The sequence below is a fragment of the Miniopterus natalensis genome, chromosome 13 (assembly GCF_054644295.1).
Source record: "Miniopterus natalensis isolate mMinNat1 chromosome 13, mMinNat1.hap1, whole genome shotgun sequence".
In the NCBI taxonomy this organism is placed as follows: Eukaryota; Metazoa; Chordata; class Mammalia; order Chiroptera; family Miniopteridae; genus Miniopterus; species Miniopterus natalensis.
In genome coordinates, this window is record NC_142093.1 from 25,036,096 (window position 1) to 25,054,928 (window position 18,833).

The following is an 18,833-nucleotide window of genomic DNA, read 5'->3' on the forward strand; positions in this document are numbered from 1 at the left end:
ATGAAACCAATATACTAAAATGCTGACTCTCATATATGGGTGTGCACTATACAATTCTTTCAACTTTTCTGTATGTTTGAAAATGTTCACAGTAAAGCTTGGGGAAAATTTAAGGAACTTGGAACACATGAAGCCTTTGGATGACTATTTGCTCATATGGAAGGCAGTAAAACAGTGGTTAAGAAGCTAGTGCCCTGAATCAGAACTTTGAGTTTGAATCTTATTAGTTAAATCTTTTATTAGTTTTGAGAACTTGGGGAAATTGTAATAGGGTTTCCTCTACTGTAAGACGTGAATAATAGTATCTTCATCATAGCTTATGAAGATTAAGTGCGTTAACATATATAAAATACCTATGTTTGACATAATAAGCTTTCAGTAACATTTATTTTAGAAATCGAAGAAGCATACATAGAACACTGCAATTAAAACCATAATTTCATTGTCCTATAAGAATCAATTCTGATTAATTAAAATGTTTTCTAGCAAATATTGGAGATATATTTCTATACCACCCTTCAAAGGATAGAAAGGATGAAAGTTAACTTTTTATTTTTATTTTATTATTTTATTATTATTTTTAATATTTTATTTTATAATTTTATTTTTAATCCTCATCCAAAGATATATTTACTGATTTTTAGAGCGAGGGAAAAGGAAGGAGAGAGAGGAAAACATCGATGCAAGAGAGAACATTGATTGGGTGCCTTCCATACATGTCCCAGTCAGGAATGGAACCTGCAACCCAGGTATGTGCCCCGACTGAGAATCAAACCTGCAGCCTTTTGGTGTACGGGATGATGTTCCAACCAACTGAGCCACATGGGCAAGGCATAAAGTTAAATATTTTTAAATATTTAAATAAAAAGGGCCCTTGAAAGAAAACAATTTTTTTTTCCTTATAGATTTCATAACTTCAGTGTAATTTAGCATATTTATTGCATACTATTGCCAAGATCCTGAGCTAAGAGACAGGACAGCAACACTGAGATAGGGGTCCTACCCATAAGGAATTGACATTCTACTATTTAATGTTTCATTGGTCTTCAGAGACTAAGCACTGAACCAAGAAAATAGGCTGAAAAGTGCCTTTAGGTGTTTACCTTAAAATTTAAATAACAGAACCTAGACGGGGGATGAATAAAAGCCTCTATAAAGCACCATTGAAAAGAACTTTCTGTGGTGATGAAAGTATTCTGTGTCTGTGTTGTCCAGTATGGTAACCACTGGGCACCTGTGGCTGCTGAGCATTTGAAATGTGGCCAATGCAACTGAGGAACTGCAGTTTTCATCTAATTTGAATTTAGCTCCATGTGGTTAGTGGCTGCTGGATTGGACAGTGCATCTCTAGAGTGTTTCTCAAACTATCTGAGGAAAAGGGTGAGTTATTTTAAATTTCAAATCTGTTTTGGACTATTTTTGTAAAATGCAATGAAAATTACCACAAAGATGAAATGAGAAGAAAATCAGACGTAAAATGCCACCTCATTTTTTAAGTAGTACATTCAACAGACATAAAATTACTGTCAAAATTGCTGAAAAGTTTCTAAGTACTCTCAACTTCTGTGTTGTATGTCATCATGTACCAATGACAGATAGTTTTTAGACTGGCGATGGCTGTGGACCATCCTTTGAGCTAGGTATAGCTCTCCCTTTGCTTAATGTGCCTCAGGATAAATAACTTCCTAAAAGCAATTCTTAAAATTACCGGTACAGATAATTTTTTACATATTTAAGTATAGTTCAGTAATGTGGTTACTGATGGAACAGTTCACTCTTTACAGCAAGTTTTGTCAACTATATATTGACAGTGCAACGTGGTCAGCTTCAGAGTGGCCTGGGAAGGCTTATTTGGGCCAGTGAAGCCATTTTTGCAGTTGGATGTATAAGCTGAAAAATCTTTCCTTCTAAAAAGTTCAGCCTGACGTTTACAGCAGCCAAATTTGCTCAGCAACAGAAAGAAATCCCTTTGGAATGCCTTTGTGAAAATCGCGTACAGAAATGGATTGGCACAAGAATTGACCGGATAAAAAAACACCAGTAAAACTTTTGAGTTGGTTACTGTGATAAGGGGCACTTTGAAGGCAGCTGAGATGGCAAAAAAAGAGATAGGTGCCATGCAGGTGAAGTCGGTGAAGATGAGGACTGCCATTTTCTTAGCAATCCTTGTGTCTTTGTTGGTAGCCTTCAGCTCTGGATTTTGAACTGCAAAATAAATTTTAATGTAGCAAGCACAAATGATGATGAAGGCCACCACATTGAGTATCAGAATGGTTAATATGTAGACTTGTGAGACAGTGGTTTCCACATCCATGGGGAGGCAAATGCTGACCTTCATGTAACTGCTGACACCCACAAGGGGCAACATGGCAATTAGCATAGAAAAGAGCCATCCTCCAAGCATAATCGGAATGGCGTGCCTTAATCGTAGCTTTTGGTCCAGCTGAACAGCATAGGTGATGGTGTACCATCTTTCTAGTGTGATGACTGTGAGGGTGTAGACAGAAAGTTCACTTGCAAATACAGTGAAAAAGCCGGCAGCGCTACACCCACTTCCCGTCTGCCAGTCTATGGCATGGTTATAATACTGGCCTTTGGTTTGGAAATCGACGGAGGCAATGAGCAGCAGATAGAGCCCCATGCAAAAGTCTGCAAAGGAGAGATTGCACATGAGAAAACGGGGCACTGTCAGTTTATAACGACTGGTCAGGAGAACAAAGAGGACAGTCATGTTTCCCACGATGGCTAGGATGTTGATCAGCCAAATCAGGACCCTAAGGAAGTCATAGCCCATGATATCTTCACAGGGATTAAAAGCATCTGGTTCAGGAGCACATCGGACTGTCTTGGGTGAGCAGAAACCATAGTCATAATCCCAGCCACTCAGTTCACTCTCAGCAAAGATGGCAGAATAACTGTAAGAAGAATATTTAAGCTCAATATAAACTTAAGGGATTTTCTATGATTCTGATTATTTTAAAAAATTCAACAATCATCCTTAGTGGTTTTTTTAAAGACTAAGAAAGGGAAACAAAGCCACAACAGTCTCAGTCTTACATTTATTTGTTAAATTATCTGAGACTTCTGAATTGATGTAGGAGTTCCTTAAGGGAATAAAAAAATTTAGGCTTCTTTTATATATAGATTTTATACATTGATGCAAAGACTTAATGAAGCTGTTTACAGAGGAAGATTTTCTTTGGAAAACAAATTTAGAGATACAGTCTATGCTTGCTAAATTGAAAAGAACTCTTTCTTGGCATTTCCTTAGCTATTTATCTCATTTAGCTGCCACCCAAACTGCTCTGAAGCTGTTTGTGGTAGAACACAAATGGAATTGGAAGGCTCATGTTGTTGAACATGGTCAGCTAGTGGTGGACTTGCTTGCATGCTAGTCCCTGCTAACCAAATAGCCCAGAGAGAAATAGAAACCAAGGATGGGTTGTTAGAACCCTAGAAGCAGAGGAAGAATATAGTCATGGACAATAGGAAGAAACTGTGAAAATAGGTACTCCTTAGGGGTATACATTAAATTCAGAAAGTGGATTGAAGAGGAACTCTGTCCCTAGTGAAGAAACAGTCCCACCTCTGCCACTCCCTCCCAACACCATTGCTACTGTTTTAGTTTAGGTTTTCGTCTTCTTTTAAGGGAAATTACATTTGTTTTCTTCCAGGCATCCTTCCTCCAATTTTAGCCATCACCCAGTCCACCTGTACATTCCTCTTGGAATGGCCTTTCTTAAGCACAAATCTGTTATTTCAGTTTCCCTAGGTTCCCATTGGCTATGGGATAAAACCCAGACTCCTCGTGAGACCTCCAGGTCCCTCTTTGATCTGGGTTCTGCCTTCTCTAAGAAGCAGCAGTGCTGCACAATTCAGAACATGGGCTTCTCTGAAGCAAGACTGCTTGGGTTTCAGTCTTTGCAAGCTGTGTAAACCAGGAGAGTTATTTAACACCTCTGTGCCTCAAATTCTTCATTTGCCAGATAGGGATAATAATCGTATCTTCCTTGGTAGGGTCACGGTAAGGATTAAGTGCATCAACACATGTAGAATATTTAGAATATTGACACACAGTGAATGTTAGGGATTCTTATAATTATCTTGCAAATCCCCTGTGCAGTCATCCTTTTGGTCACGTGAAGTGACTTGTGGCTCTCAGAATAAGTTCTGTTTCATCTCCTGTCTTTGTACGCGTGTGCTGTTTCTTCTGCTTCCCTTCCTCTCACCCCTCTGCTGAATTCCTCCTCCTCCTTGGAGATGAGCTCCTCTATGATTCTGTGTCTTGATTCTACACCCCCAAGGAGTTTATTACCCCTTCTGCCTGCCATGGCTGTGCTTAGGTACTACTGTAATTATCAAACCATATTGTCATTATGTGATGAGGCGTGTCTTTAACAGTTTATTAGCTGATTGATGGCAGGGGACTAGGTTTTATTTATTTCTGAAATCTCAGTGCCTCACACAGTTTTGGCTCAGAGTATCCATTCAATAAATGTGTGTGCAATGAATAAACCAGAGTGATCCTGGCTCTGAGAGGGATGGAGAGGATGCAAGGACAATCACTGTATACAGTGTGATGCATGTAGGCTCAACAGATTTTCTCTTTGCCCACAGTCTGCTGTATAATCTTGGGAGCTAGAGAATTTGGCCAGATTTTTTTCTGTCAGGGCCATTACCATTATGTATTTCACTTGAAGGTTCCTCACACATTAAAAGAGTATTTTTTTTCTGCTTTCAAAACTTAGCTTCTCATGTTTTATATAAGGAAGTGTGTACCTAATTCAGTGAGTGGATGAAATGATATATTTGAACAGTACAATTACTGAAGGGAAAGAACACAGATTAAAAAAAGAAGAAAAATAAATCTATGACATGGGACTTTAAAAAGGTGCTAGAATTCATAGAAACCAATTTGGAACTGGCGAAGGACTGCTGCCATGCACAGAAGGCTGCAAAGGAACCTCACCTGTTTTATTATTAAATATAAGCACATTTTTTTGTTCCCTTTCATGCACATCAATATAATTACCCATTTTTTAATCTTTAAAGAGGGTGGTTATAAAGAATAATGAAAGAAAATAGGTTATTTCTTAGCATTAGAAAGGTCCTTAAGACCATCTCATTGAACCCTCATTTTATTGATGAGGTAGCCACAATTAAAGCACGTGGGTGGCTCGCCTAACATCCCTCAGCCCTACGCACTGGTGGCAGCGCTAGGTCTTCACACCCACAGTCCGGGGGCCTTTCCTCTACTTCACCACCTCCCATTCAGCATTTTTCAAAGTGTGGTCCTTGAACCACTTGCGTCAGAATCACCAGGGTGTTTGTGAAATACAGATTCCTGGCTTTACTTCAAATCCTGAATCAAACCTCCTAGGAACAGAGCCCAGGAATCTGCATTTCAAGCAAGTTCCCTGGATGAGTCCTGCAAAATAATAGCCTTTGTTAAATCTAGTGAAAATTTTCCAACTCTTCGGCCTTAATTTCCCTTACTCCTTTCCCCTTAGCAAAACTAGTTCAGCTTCTAGAAGCACTAATTCAAGCTTCTAAAAATTCTGCCAAGATTTCTGAATAAATGTAGTATCAATAAGAGGTCAAGCATATTCCCTCTCCCACCCACTCCCCTGGTCCTTTGCCTTATCTTTTCTTGCATGCTCCTGGGCATGTGTCTAGCAATTTTCTCTTTGGTAATTTGTCTCCAGACCAAATACCCATCTGCTGCTACTTACATTTGTGTCCTGCGATGGCTCCTGAGGGCACAGCGTGCTTATTGACAAAACCCAGCACGGAGCCGTGTTCAGTACTGAAGGCTTGTGCAGGGGATGGGAATGGACTCGCAGAGGCTTAGCAGTGTTGAGCCAGGAGGGAGAGGCAGTGGCCCCACTGCTGCAGCCGCAGTGCATGAAGAGAGGAGGAAGGGCGGGAGTTGCAGAGCGGCGGGGCCCCCACAGCAGTAAGGGCACCGCGATGTCTTGGGGAGAGCAGGTAAGCCTTAGTGGCTGGCTCTAGAATTTCTAAACTCTAGGGACTCAGGAATAGCAATCTGATGGGAAGGGAGAAAGGAGATTTATCATAAAAATGTTTTTGTAGGAAGCATGCATTTTAAACTTAAATGATATATTAATTTCAGGTAGTTTGGGGATGTTGGAGATTAGGGGACTTGTTTTAAAGCAGTGTTAGCAGACGCGAGAGTGTGTGCTCCTTTGGGAAGGCTCGCGGTGGGGCCGGTGAGGATTACTGAGAGGGAGCTACAGCCTCCCCTCCCCGCGCACCCCAGGCGCGGCCGTTGGCTGCACCCAGAGTGGCTTCCTGTTGGTGAGAGAAAAGCCATACAATTGCAGAAGGGCAATGTGGAAGGTGACTGATGGGGAGAACACCAGGGGGAAGAGTGGGAAGGGTGAGGGAAAGAAACACTGGAGGCCAGGTGGTGACAGAACCCATGAAAAGAAACAGAAGAGAAGGATGCAGAGCATAATATTGACAATGTGCCCCCGGTGCTGTCACAGTCTTTAACTCCCTTCACACTCATAGTTCTGAAAGGCAAACGGTATTTTTGCTGTCCCTACAGATGAGGGAAAAAGGCTCCCAAAACGTAAGCCTTGTCCAGGAATAGCCAGCGTTACAGGAACGTCACTGCCAAGGGGCCAGGTCCAGCTCTGAGGAGCCGCGGAGCCCCGAGTCCTTCCTTCGTACCACCCACTGCCTCGGGCCACGTGTAGATTGATGGGGGGAGAAGAGAAAAGAGGAAAGATGCAGATGAGGGAAGGGGAACTGGCAAGGTCTTGGAAGGGATCTGGCTTTGTAGCCTGAAGACACTTGGGGGCAATGATAAAACTTCTCACTCGCATGAATGTGGCATGGGGACACTGGGGTTATCTTCGGAGGCATGCTTTCTTACATTTGAAGGTATGCGAAATGCAGGGCAGCCAGGAAAATGTTAAAAAAATAAGTCAGTACGATGAAAACATAGCTCCCGCCCAGTGAATGTTAGTGATAGCATTATAATTTTAAGCTCCAGAGCAGAGTGGTCAGGTGGCCTAAGTCTCTTGGAAGGAAGTGGCTACTTCTAGAAGCCGCATCCACCATCAGTTAATCTTTGTGGGATGCTGACCGTATGACTAGTGAAAATTCCTACAAATGAAGCTATCATTTAAACAAGCCCTTAATGACATTAAAATACTTGCAAATAAAATTTGAATTTCTGAGGAGAATTTAATATAATTGTAGAATGAACATGTAGATACTTATTTAGTTGTTGTTTTTTTAACCAGTTGAATGAGATATCTGATCAACTGGATTCCACTTGCAAAGAAAAGTTCTCATTTTTAAGCTATTAAAAATGCTTTGCAAACATCCCCCCAACCAGGACTTTTATCAAAAGAAAATTGCTGGCACTGATAATAATAATAAGGGGCACACAGAGTGAGACAGGGCTTCCCGAGTTCCTTTGCATGCAAATACTTACAGTGTTTCATTATTTGGTTTCCTTGCTGTGCTTTCACATTGTTTGGAAAAGTTTTCAAAAATGGAAAATGAAAAACTCTGCCTGAAAGAGAAGAGGTGAGGGGAAAAAACCAACAGTTGAGCTTTTGATCTTTAAACTAAATCTGATCATGTCTATTTATGCTTTGTTCATCCAAATTCTTTACCGATTACACCGACTTCATGGTCTGTACCATTGTCCTAACTGAAACGCTTCCTGGGGACAGAGTAAAGGCTTCTGAATGGTCATTAGAGTGCCTCCAGCTTTGATAAAATGCTTCTGAATGCTAAGTGCTTTGTGTGGGCTCTAGAGAGGAAAAAACTTAAATTCATCATATTGGATCTCGGATCTTTCAGTGCTCATTAAAGGCTATCTTTATGGTATATTAAGGATGGCTCCTCACCACTCTCCTCACTGCATTGGCCTTGAACACACAATCCTTCAGAGTTCACGGCTCTGAATGGTAACTGGGAATCTCTTTTGTAAGGATTCGAAGATACTGGTTCTGACATCGTTATGTGAGTTTTCTGTTTTTTCCCCCAGTTGTGTGTAGGAGTATATGTGGGTGCTCCTTTTTCCTTCATCTTTCCCTTTAAGCAGTTTAGCCCATGGAAAGAGGAGGGGGATGGCAGAGAATGAAAAGAAGGCCTGTACTTATCTCCCTAAAATGAAACCGAAGGGAGAAACAAAGAGAAAGTTGGTGAAGAAATAGAAGAAAGGGGAGCAGGCTGGGAGAACCTCAGCCTTCCTAAGGAGGGAGAAATGAGGCGATCGAACTGGCCGTTTCTATGCACTATTATCTCCAATATTAAGAAGACAATTCCTTTAGGAATGACTTTCTATAAAAGCAGAAAAGTGGAGAATATATCAGAACTATTTGACCCACTGGACTCGCTTTAAAAAATTAATCAGCTTGTTATTTGGGGTAAGGATTGTACATCCTGAAAATTGTATCAAATTGCATGTGTGTGTGTTGTGGGAGAGGGAGAGGGAGAGGGAGAGGGAGAGGGAGAGGGAGAGGGAGGCGCGCACACACACACACACACACACACACACACACACACGCACGCTGGCCCTAATCTGACACTAAGAGATTCTGTGTGAGCCAATCTACAGTTAACATGAAATGTGGCTGTTCTTGTCCTTCAGATAATAGCACTGTGTTCTGTCTACTCTATCTTTTTTGAAATTTTAATCATAGATACCAAGGAAGTCTTTGGGACCCTCTGCCCAGGCAGCTGTGAGCATTATCCAGACTTAGCAGCTGCAGGGCAGAGGGTGACTCAGAGATTGCACAAACACCCGCTGGCCCTGCCTCAGGCTCTGCACCCTCACTAGCATCCAAGGTTTCCAGCTTTAGGGACATAGAAGGAGTCAGTTAATCCCAATCAGGACAACCCCTGTGTGACCACACTCCCATTACACTTTGATACTGGCCCACAAGTGTATAATCCACGCCTGTTCTTTATACCTAGAGGTAGTCTCTTTCATCTACCGGAATCAAAAGGCTCTGAACTAAAGATTTTGCATGTCAGTAATTTCAGAAGGGAGGGATGCAACCCTCTTTGCCACAAAAGTGGTGTCCAGGATCAGCCTTAGCATCAACCACTATCTCTTCTATTCTTCTGGTCTTTCACCAGCTTTGCTCACTTCCAACCCATCCTCCATCCTGCTGCCAGAGTGATATTTTACAAAAGGAAATCTGAGTAATTTTGCTTTAAATTCTTCAGTGGTTCCCCAGCCTCTAAACATCTTGGCCTGGCACTCAGAGCCCGTTGTGGCCCACCTCTGTCGCAATCCCTCTCCTCACACACCTTCCTCCATGTACCCAGAGGCTCCCTGTCCAGTTTTTCTGGATGACTTCCATCCCACTGTCTCTTGCCTTTGTGCCTTCACAGGAACTATTTAGTCCTTTGGGCATGCTTTCCCCCACACCTGTCTGGCCAGCGCCTATCTGTTCTTCAAGACTCAGTGGAAGTCCTTCCTCAAGAAGCCAAGCAAGAGCCCTGCTGTCAGTCAGACACTCTTCCTCTGTGCTCCCAGAGCACTCCAAACACACAACCAACCACGAAACAAAACAGACTAAAATACACAAGAAAACATCAGAGCATGTATCATGTAAAAAATTAAGTATTGCTTTGTTTTATTTCAGTTACATATGTGACGTGCACTGGGTTGCAGTGTAGGAAAGGTATTTCTTACTATGTATCTCAGTAAAAAAAAAAAAGTCTGGAAAACAAATGCTTTAAGGAAAGAGTGAAATCCTGCACACCCTGCCACTCTGTCCTGGACTGAAGTGAGCCAGTTGAATCCACAGGATGCTGCTCGCTGGACACACACCGGCCAGGAGCCTGTGCCCTCTTTGTCCCCAGGCTGATCCTTAGGGAGCTAGGATTCTGTTCTGAAGCAGAAGATGGTCTTCCTCTGTGAGAGAAATAGCTTAAAAAACACCTTCTGTCGGGATTCTGTCCATATTTTATTAAAGATGAAGATATTAGGTAAAATGTACCCTCCTGAGGCTGCGTCCCTCGCCTCTTTAGGAATCACTCTCTCTGATAAGGATTAGAGCTAATTGATCTTCCAAAGGCCAGTTTTGTATCCATTTTGCAGCTGCTATTAGAGCCTAATAACTTAAGGCTATCATTCAGTTAGCTCAGAATAGGGGCAGAGGGCTTCTAGCTGCAGGGTGAACGGACTATTCAGACAGTGTTCAGGAGGAACCAGGATGGCTCATTTTCTTGTCTGTCGGAAAATGGTCCAGAAGGCAGGGAGTGAAAGGGCAGGGGGCTGCCACCAGCTGACTGTTTCCATGTCTGAGTTGCTGCCACAGCTGGGCAGGCTTTACCTATTGTTTTTTACTTACTCTCTTGTTGGCAAGTTTCTAAAAGCACAGCAGTGGCTGGGGTAAGTCCATACGGCATCCAGGAGATTGGTAAATTTTTCTCTTGCTGGCAACTTTTTCAGGGAGTAGGATGAGGTGGCAATTAGCGTCTGAACGGACTCCAGCCCATAGCCAGGCAGGGCCTGCAGTTTGGTGGAAGAAATATCCCTGAAAAAGAAAAGGGAGAAAGGCTTTTTATTTATTTACTTTATACATTTGATTCTTAGACTGAAACCTCCTCTGAACAATAAGCATCATTCTAGGCTCTGGGGAATCTTTTCTCCATTTTACCTTTCCCCTAATGTTCCATTTCAGTTACTCTCATTAAGATCTAAATCCAAAAAAGCTATACTGTGTTTTCCCTGTATGCATCCCAGTATTCTTCCAAGGCTGAGTATAACTCCGTGCACCCGCCATACATGCGTTAGCATTTCCCCCTCTCCCTCCCTCTCCCTCCCCCTCTCCCCACTTAGGAGAAGTGAAGTAACTGCCTGCTTTAAGAGACAGCAGGCACATGCAGTGACATCAGCTTTTGTGCTCTACCCCAGGGGAAATATTCAGGGCTTCAGGTGCCTTGGTCTCTGATTGACCAAGCCCTGCAGGGTAGGTTTTCATGAAGCACAGGCTGGTTACGCTCTCGAGAGCTGCTGTGTGGCGTTAGGCACCATCTACCTGGGAAGCAGAATGCATGTTCTAAAGGCAAACTGCATCCATCGGTCCCCAGCGAGCAAACTCGGCCACACGTGCAAAACTGCGGAAAGCTTAGGTTTGTAAACAAGGTCCTGAATGCCTTGGTTTTTCTAGGCTTGAGGCAATGTCCAAGAAAACTCGAAACAAGTTAAATGTGAGGAGGGAGAGCAGTCAGTGGAAATTTAAAAATTCTGCCCATCTTCTAAGTCACTGCTGCTGATTCTCCATGAAACTCTTCCAGCAGCACTGCCCCACCCCACCCCCGCCAGCCCACCCAGCAGCCTGCCCCAATACCTTGTGCCTAGTACATGGGAGGGGATTAATAGGTGATGGATAGACAGGTGAACTTGACACAGGGAATGATGACTAGTGTAGGACCTTTGTGGAACAATCGAGGCAGGAAACCTGGCTCAGGGGCTGCAGGCTTTTGCTGCTTTTGTGTCCTTGCTGGTTTAGGTGACTAGTGTTCTCATTCTGTTTTATGGAGTTGCTACCTCAGATGTGTTAGGGATGAGCACATGACTCTCTGCAGGCCTGGTGGCGGCGGTGGCGGTGGTGGTGTGTGTGTTGGGGGGACATATTTAAAATCAGGATTCTAGAAATGGCAAGATCTCAGAACAAAGGAGTGAATCTCTGATAATAGATTTTCAGTCTCAGTGACAGACGGGTGTGGGATGTATTTTGGGGGTGTTGGTGGAAGGAATTCTTACAGACACCACTTAAATCCACAGGGTGTAATGAGGATAGCTGTTTGGGAAGTAAGAGATGTAGGCCTGGTCCCACTTTTCCGGAGGGGACCAGATGCCTACGGTACTCACAGTTCTTTCTAAGCAGGCCAACCAAGCAGCTCTTCAAGCAGACTGTCATGCAAGGGTGCCTTGTGACCAGAGCACCCCCTGGGCCTGACGGACCCCGTTAGCTGTCCGGTGGCCAGGTAGGTGGCTAGCTTGCTGTAAGAGCTGTGCCTACGGGGTGCGCTACACTAGGCAGCATTCAACCAACCTGTACAATTCTGAGCCTGGTGTACTTTAAATACAAGACAGAGAGAAAGAGACCCCTGGGGCAGGATGGCAGAAGCTAAGAGGCAGCTGAGAAAAAAGTAGGGGCCACGAGATGGTGGAAGCTAAGGAAGAAGAAGTCATGAGGTCGAGTGGAGAGTAGAGAGAGACTGACAGTGGCCAAGTTAGGAAGAAAATAATCAGAATGGATGGTGATAGGAGCTGGAATGTAAATGAAGTCGGAAGCTGACGGTGGTGGGCGGTGGGTGCTAGTTCAGTCGGGTTGGTAGTGGCAGGGGTAGGAAGTAGACAGAGGCAAGGGCGGGCAGTGAGGAGGAGCTGGGAGCAGATGGTCAGGAGTTGATAGTGGCCGAGCTAAGTCAGTAGCGTTTGGAGTTTATAATGGAGGGGGGCGTAGAAAGTGGAATCATGATACTGGCAGGAGCAAGGGCATAAAGAGTAGCTGGGTAAGTTCACCCCTTCACCTGCTTAAAACCCTAAAGCCTCTTCATCTCACTCAGAGAATAGGCAAATCCCTCTAACGTTCACTGGGCCCTCCGTGACCTGGCTCCCTGCCACCTCTCTTGTCCCTGTGTTTGAGGACCGTCCTCTTTGCTCACTCTGTCACACCAGCTCCTTTCTGCTCTTTAAATACACAAGGCAAGTTCCTGCCTCAGGGCCTTTGCTTTTGCTGTTCCCTCTGCCTGGAATGCTCTTCCTGCTGAAATCCACGTAACTTGCTCTCTTACTTCTTTCAGGTGTTTGCTTAAATGACAAAATTTAAGGATATTTTTTCCTGACCATCCTCTTTAAAACGGCAGCTCCCCTTCCTTAGAACTAACCCTCGCCCCCGCCACCAACTGAATCGTCTCCACATCCAAGAGCATCTGGCACGCGATGTATTTTATTTACTTATTTGATTCTGTCTGCCCAACCCCCCCATGCTTCAGCTCACTATCTTTCTACGCTTTCCTCATTTCTGTTTATTGCTTTGCCTGTTGATTGTTATTTGCCCTATGTGACTGTAATCTCTTTAAGGGCAAGGGCCAGAGCTGTTTTGCTCACCAGTCTCTCCAGCATGGTGCCAGGCACACAGGGCATGTTCAGCCCATGCTTGTTAGATGCATGAGTGACAGTGTGCTGCAGCGGGGAGCAACGGACTGGCCCTCTTTGGAGGGGTGATGAGGTCACCCTGCGGTAGAGCTGCAGTGTCTGGACCCTGCTGCATTTCTCCCTGAAGGCTGACCGCAGCTGCAGTTGTTCCCCGCAGTGTGTTTCAGGCTTCCCAAGGCTTTGTCAGGAGATAACTGATTCAATTTCCCGTTCTGCTTACTGTTCCCACGTGTCCTTACACTAAACTCCAGTAACTTAGGGAATGTGGCTCCGCTCCTTGCACCCTCACAGAGCCTGATGCACAGAAAGTGAGCCGTGTTCAGCCAGGTGACAGGGCAAGTCAGACCTCTGGCCTGGGGTCGCCATGAGTGGATGCCAGGTAGGCAGCCACCCCTCTACTGGCACAGGGGGCCGCCCTCCATATTTAGTGTTATGGCTTGAACAGTGTCTCCCCAGATTCATACATTGAAGTCCTAACCCCCAGTTCCTCAGAATGTGACCTTATTTGGAAATAGGGGCTTTACAGAGGTAAGTTAAAACGAGCTCATTAGGATGGGCCCTAATCCGATATGACTGGTATCCTTATACAAAGAGGGGAAATTGGAGACAGACACACGGAGCGCTGCGTAGAAATTGAGGCTATATTGCCACGGCAAGAAGGAAGTGTCGGCAGTGAGAAGACAGGCCTGGAACAAGTCCTTCCCTCCGGGCCCTCGGAAGGAACCAGCCTGCTGACGCCTTGATTTCGGATTTCCAGCCTCCAGAACTGAGAGACATTACATTTCTCTTGTTTAAGCCATGCATGTTGTTTATGGCAGCCCTTTCACATAGAGGCTGATGCCCCACAAACCAGGCTGGACACCCTAAGCAGGCCTGTTGGGGTGCACTGGGCGGGGAGGGGAGGCAGCACCACTGTACTCACAAGATGCTGGGCCCCGTGGCGCCCTGGAAGGCTCCATGGTGCATCTTCTTCAGGTGTTCGTTCTCCTTTAGCTCCCTGTGGGGAAGGACAGTGTCCTTAGTGGAGTCCGCACCTCCCGTGTGACCAGTCATAGCTGTGAGCACTCATGTCGGGAGCAGCCTGTGTATATGCTCAGGGTTTGAGGGTGCAAGGGGGTAAAGTGGGAAGAGGACATGCTAGTGCCTGGCGAAATTGTGCAGCTGTGTGTTTGGCCCCGCCTTTCCTCTGCGATGCCCCTTCTTGACGGAGCCCTTTGTCCTACAACTTGAGGTCCTCGCCCCTCCTGCCCTGGGTTGTGGGAGATTACTGCCAGGCAGCTGGGGGAGCATGAAAACGCTGCCCCGGTGTTCAAGGCTGAGGGGTGCGAGTGCAGCCTGTCCTGTACCGAGGCCCTCAGCTGTCCTGACCTTGGAGGCCTCAGAATTTACTGGTGATCGGCCCAGGTCTGCAAATACATTACTTAAAAAGAAAAAGTAGGGTTTGTTCAGTGTTACCCCTTTCATGATGTTAATTGCACTCCCCCCCAATATGCATTTCTAAGCGGCTGAGAAAGAAGAGGAAGCGCAGGCTGTGTAGAAAACTGTCCCATTACCGGTGCGCCCCACTGGTCTATGCTGTGTTGTGACCATCACCAGGTGTGCTCGTTACGGAAACAAGGGTTCAGGGCCACTGCCCCTAGGCCGGTGGCAGAAGCCCAGAGCTGCTAAGGCCGTGGCTGCCCGAGGCCTGTTCCCTCTGACTCAGGCAGCTCAGCGTGAGCTGCTCAGGGACAGCCGGGCTGGCCCTGCCGAGCAGCCTCCTGTCTGTGCCCTGATGCTCCCAGCACAGGCCTTTCTCTGGGTGGACAAGGGGGCTGGGAGAGGAGTCCCCGGGCTCACACTTGCCAGCCTTCTTTTCAGCACTTTTCTTTCTATAAGAGAAGGGTGGTGGCTCCGAGAGCACTGTGGAATCCCTGGGCAGCGGGCGCAGCAGATCCGATGATTTTGAGCATGGGCACGGGATTCTTCTGCCCCCTGTTACAGTGTTCCGGTGGGACCAACACCCACGGCCCTCACTCAGGTGCCTGCGTAATTGCCTGGCGCGCCTCACAGCGTGCCACCTTCTCCAGCGTGCCACCTTCTCCAGCGTGCCACCTTCTCCAGCGTGCCACCTTCTCCAGCGTCTTTCTGCATGTCTCCAGATCATGCCTGCCACTGACATTGCAGGAGCCCCTGCACCGCCCTCCCTGGGTAGCTGCTTTCCACACGCTGCTTCTAAGCATTCTCCTTGGCACCCCTCAGCCCTTTCCTCAGAGTGCACCTGTCAGTCTCACATTGTCCCATCCCCTGGGTGTATTTCCACTTTCAAAAGATGAGGTTGTCAGAGTCAATTGCTGTGTAAAATCTAAATCAAAAGAAATTTTCCTTCTCAGGCCTCCATGGCTCTTCTTCCCGATTTGGTTCGTTTTAATTACGTTCAGTTACGGTCACAAGGCATTGAAACTGGGCTCTGTGAGCAGATAACCCTCATGTCAGCAGGTCCAATTAATTCTTCAGATTTCATGACAGTATTTTGCATGTTTTATTAAAAATCGAATCTTTCTGTATACTGATAACTGCATTATGTAACTGGGTCAAAAATAAATCAAATTCATCTACCTCATTTTTCTGGGGGACGCTTTTGGGAGCTCTCCCAGGTGACCTGGTTCTCCGGGTGTGAGAAACACAGGCAGAGCGGGGAACCCCCAAGCTCCACCCAAAGCTTCCCTAACCAGGGTGCTCTGGAAGCGATGGGCACAGACTCTCGGACTCCTTCGGTGCTGCTCCTCTCCACCCTGTCCTGCCTTAGCGAGTAGTGTGTCTGAGGACTTTGCGGAGCTTTGGTGTCATTGTTCTGCACAACTTTGGACAGGCCTATGAATGAGGAAGGTGTCAGGCACTGGGCTGAATGTAGAGTTTGTAAGTTTTGCTTGACAGTTTTGAAAACTTCTCTTTCTGAGCTTAAATCCTTCAGTGGGTCTTCCTGTTTTCAGAAGAGAATTCAGACTCCTTTCCATGGCCCCTCAGTTCTGCATGAGCCGCTCCTGCTCCACCTCCAGGTTTATCTCCCACCAGTCTTCCCCTTGACAATGACCCTCCAGCCACACTAGCCTCCTCGCAATTCCTGAAGCTTATAAACTTTTCTTTCCTAACTCAGGACCTTTGCACGTGCTGCTTCTTTCTGTAACACACTTTCTCTTGTTATTGCCATGGTGGACTCCTTGTCATCTTTTAGGCTCAACCTAAATATATTCTCAGTGAGGCTATCACCTAGCCTAATGTAGGTTGTCCCTCTGTATTCTCGCAGATCTCAGCAACAGGTTATTTTCTTCATAGTATATATCACTGCCTGCAAGAAATTAATTTATTTCCTGTTTGTTTGTCCCTTATGCTAGAACAGAAACTTCAGGGCAGGGACTGTTACTGTACCATTGTGATTCAGCACTTACATGGTGCCTAATATATTGGTGATACTTAATAAATGTTTACTGAGCGAATAAATAAATGAAATTTGTGTGCTTGGTTTCCTCTTTCTCCCAACAATGAGGTGTGAGGGACACAGAATCTTGACTAGCTGAACTTTTCGAAGTCCACCCATTTTGGCATCTCTGAAGCATCGGAGACACTGCCGACCAAAGGCCCCTTCTTGAAGTCCCATTTTCCATGACCTCCCAAGGGCGTACTCTGCTGGTTTTCCTTCCACCTGTTTGCTTTTGCTTTGGCCACACAAAGAAAGGGGTTGAGAACAACGAAGGAACCAGTTGGTTGGGACGCTCCCCTGGATTTAAAAGCTGTTAACGCTGGGGATTCAAGTAGGGTGTGGTGAACATTCAAGGCCCCCTCACCCCTTGGAGAATGAGAACCTGTCCCTGCCTCCCCTCTCCCCAGCAGCAGGGAGATGGGATGCTGAGTGGGTCTGTTGTGGCTGATTAGCTGGTAAATGGTGTTACTCAATTTCTCTGCAGCAGGGCCAGTGGGAAGAATTTCTATGCTGAAATCATGGTGCCTCTAACACACCCTCCACCCGAGCACGGGCTAGAGAGGGAGGCTGTGAGACGAGGCGCCTAAAGTAGGCTGTTGAATATTTCAGCAAACTGTCAACTTCGATGTATCCCAGCTGCATCTATCTTTGAAATCAGGGTGCTCTGGGGTTTCCAGCCAGCCAGTTGCCTAGTAACATGCATGAAACACTGAGGACTAGCCACTTGAAAGTTTATTTTTGTCCTGAGATAGTTGCTGAAAATTGAATGTGATCTGGTAGCCAGAGTAATATTTCATTTTTATTCATGAGCTGGGGAAATAAGTGTACTCACAGGGAAATCAGCGTCGTCCCGTTGAACGCATGACTTTGTATTTCTTCAAATCCATTTCCGTACAGTTTGCTGAAGAGGGAAGAGAGAGGGTTTAGGTTCTAAGGAAATGGTTTGGAATCACACACTTCTCCTCCTGTGGCATTTATCACTAAGATAATCACCGGCATTCATGATGGCTAGCTGTGTTTCGCTAACATCTTAGGTTCTAAGGTCCTGGTAAAATGAGGCTGTTCTTTTTGCTCCAGTTTGCCTCCACCTCCACCACTCCTACCTCCACCACCACCGGTTCTAAGTGTTTATTAAGTATCAGGTACTTAACCAGCCATTCTACATATATTTTATGATTTAATCTTTGTCATTTCCAGGATCCTGATAAGTAACCGAAGACTCAGTGTTGTCGTGATGCTTGCTTGAGGCCAAAGAAAGCAGTGATGGAACTGGGATTGGAGGCCGAGCTGTCTGACTGACACTCGGGTCTTGCCTCGGGTTGTGCAGGCCCGTGTGGGCACAGGGGCTTCCCGGGCTGCTAAAAGCTGAGGGCAGAAGAAGGCTCCGTGCTGAGTGCGCTACCTTTTTTCTTGGATGAGTCTGTGGTGTTGGTGATGCCGTATCTGGCTCCAAGAAGATTTCAATGTCTATAAACAGCTCTTTAAGACCCATTAGTGGATAATGAAATCAGTTTAGTTGGGTGCAATCAGTATTTAAAAAAATAAAATAGAAGTAATTAGAACAGAATGGAAAATATCAGTGTATTGCATGCAATTAGGGTAGTACTGTTTATGAAATTTTGTTATATAATTTTTGTATGTTATATACATATAAGTGTACACACCCACACACACGTCTGCCCAGAATAAAACGTCAGATTTAATAGTCACCTGAGGATATTTTTTCCATTGAATTTTTAGAGAGAATGGAAGGGAGGGAGGGGTAGAGAGAAAGAGAGAGGGCAAAACATTGAGAGAGAGAGAGACACATCAATTATTTGCCTCCTGCACGCACCTCGACCAGGACTGGGAATTGAACCCACGGCCCTTCAATGCGTGGACTGACGCTCTAACCATGGAGCCACACTGGCCAGGGCATCAGAGGCTTTTTAAAACACAGATGCTTGGAAATGCTGGAGCCAGAAAGGAGCTTGGAGAGAATCAAGTGTCACCCCTTCATTTTGCAAAGAAAGAAATAGGATCAGAGAGGAAAGTGATTTGTCTAAAGCCTACAGGAGGCAAAAATGGGACCAGCACACACTTTGCCTGTGGCTACTTCTAGCACATCGGTTTTATAGGTGGTTTTTCCTTTTCTTCCCTGAGATGACGCCCATCCCTCCTCCTGCAGGGCTGTGTTTGAGTCGCAGTGTCACCTTTCCTGGCTGC

General features: G+C 45.5%; 1 protein-coding gene across 1 annotated transcript in view; it reads right to left on the reverse strand.

Annotated features, from left to right (window-relative positions):
- Positions 1-425: 425 nt before the first annotated feature.
- The window catches only part of LHCGR (luteinizing hormone/choriogonadotropin receptor), a 46,731-nt gene continuing 28,323 nt past the window's right edge, over positions 426-18,833 (reverse strand). The window contains exons 7-11 of the mRNA XM_087823911.1: positions 17,461-17,529; positions 14,091-14,165; positions 10,350-10,535; positions 7,469-7,549; positions 426-2,915 (exon numbers count right to left, since the gene is read on the reverse strand). Coding sequence (XP_087680037.1) covers positions 1,772-2,915; positions 7,469-7,549; positions 10,350-10,535; positions 14,091-14,165; positions 17,461-17,529 — 1,555 coding nt within the window. The 3' untranslated portion in view covers positions 426-1,771. The remainder of the gene's footprint in view (positions 2,916-7,468; positions 7,550-10,349; positions 10,536-14,090; positions 14,166-17,460; positions 17,530-18,833) is intronic.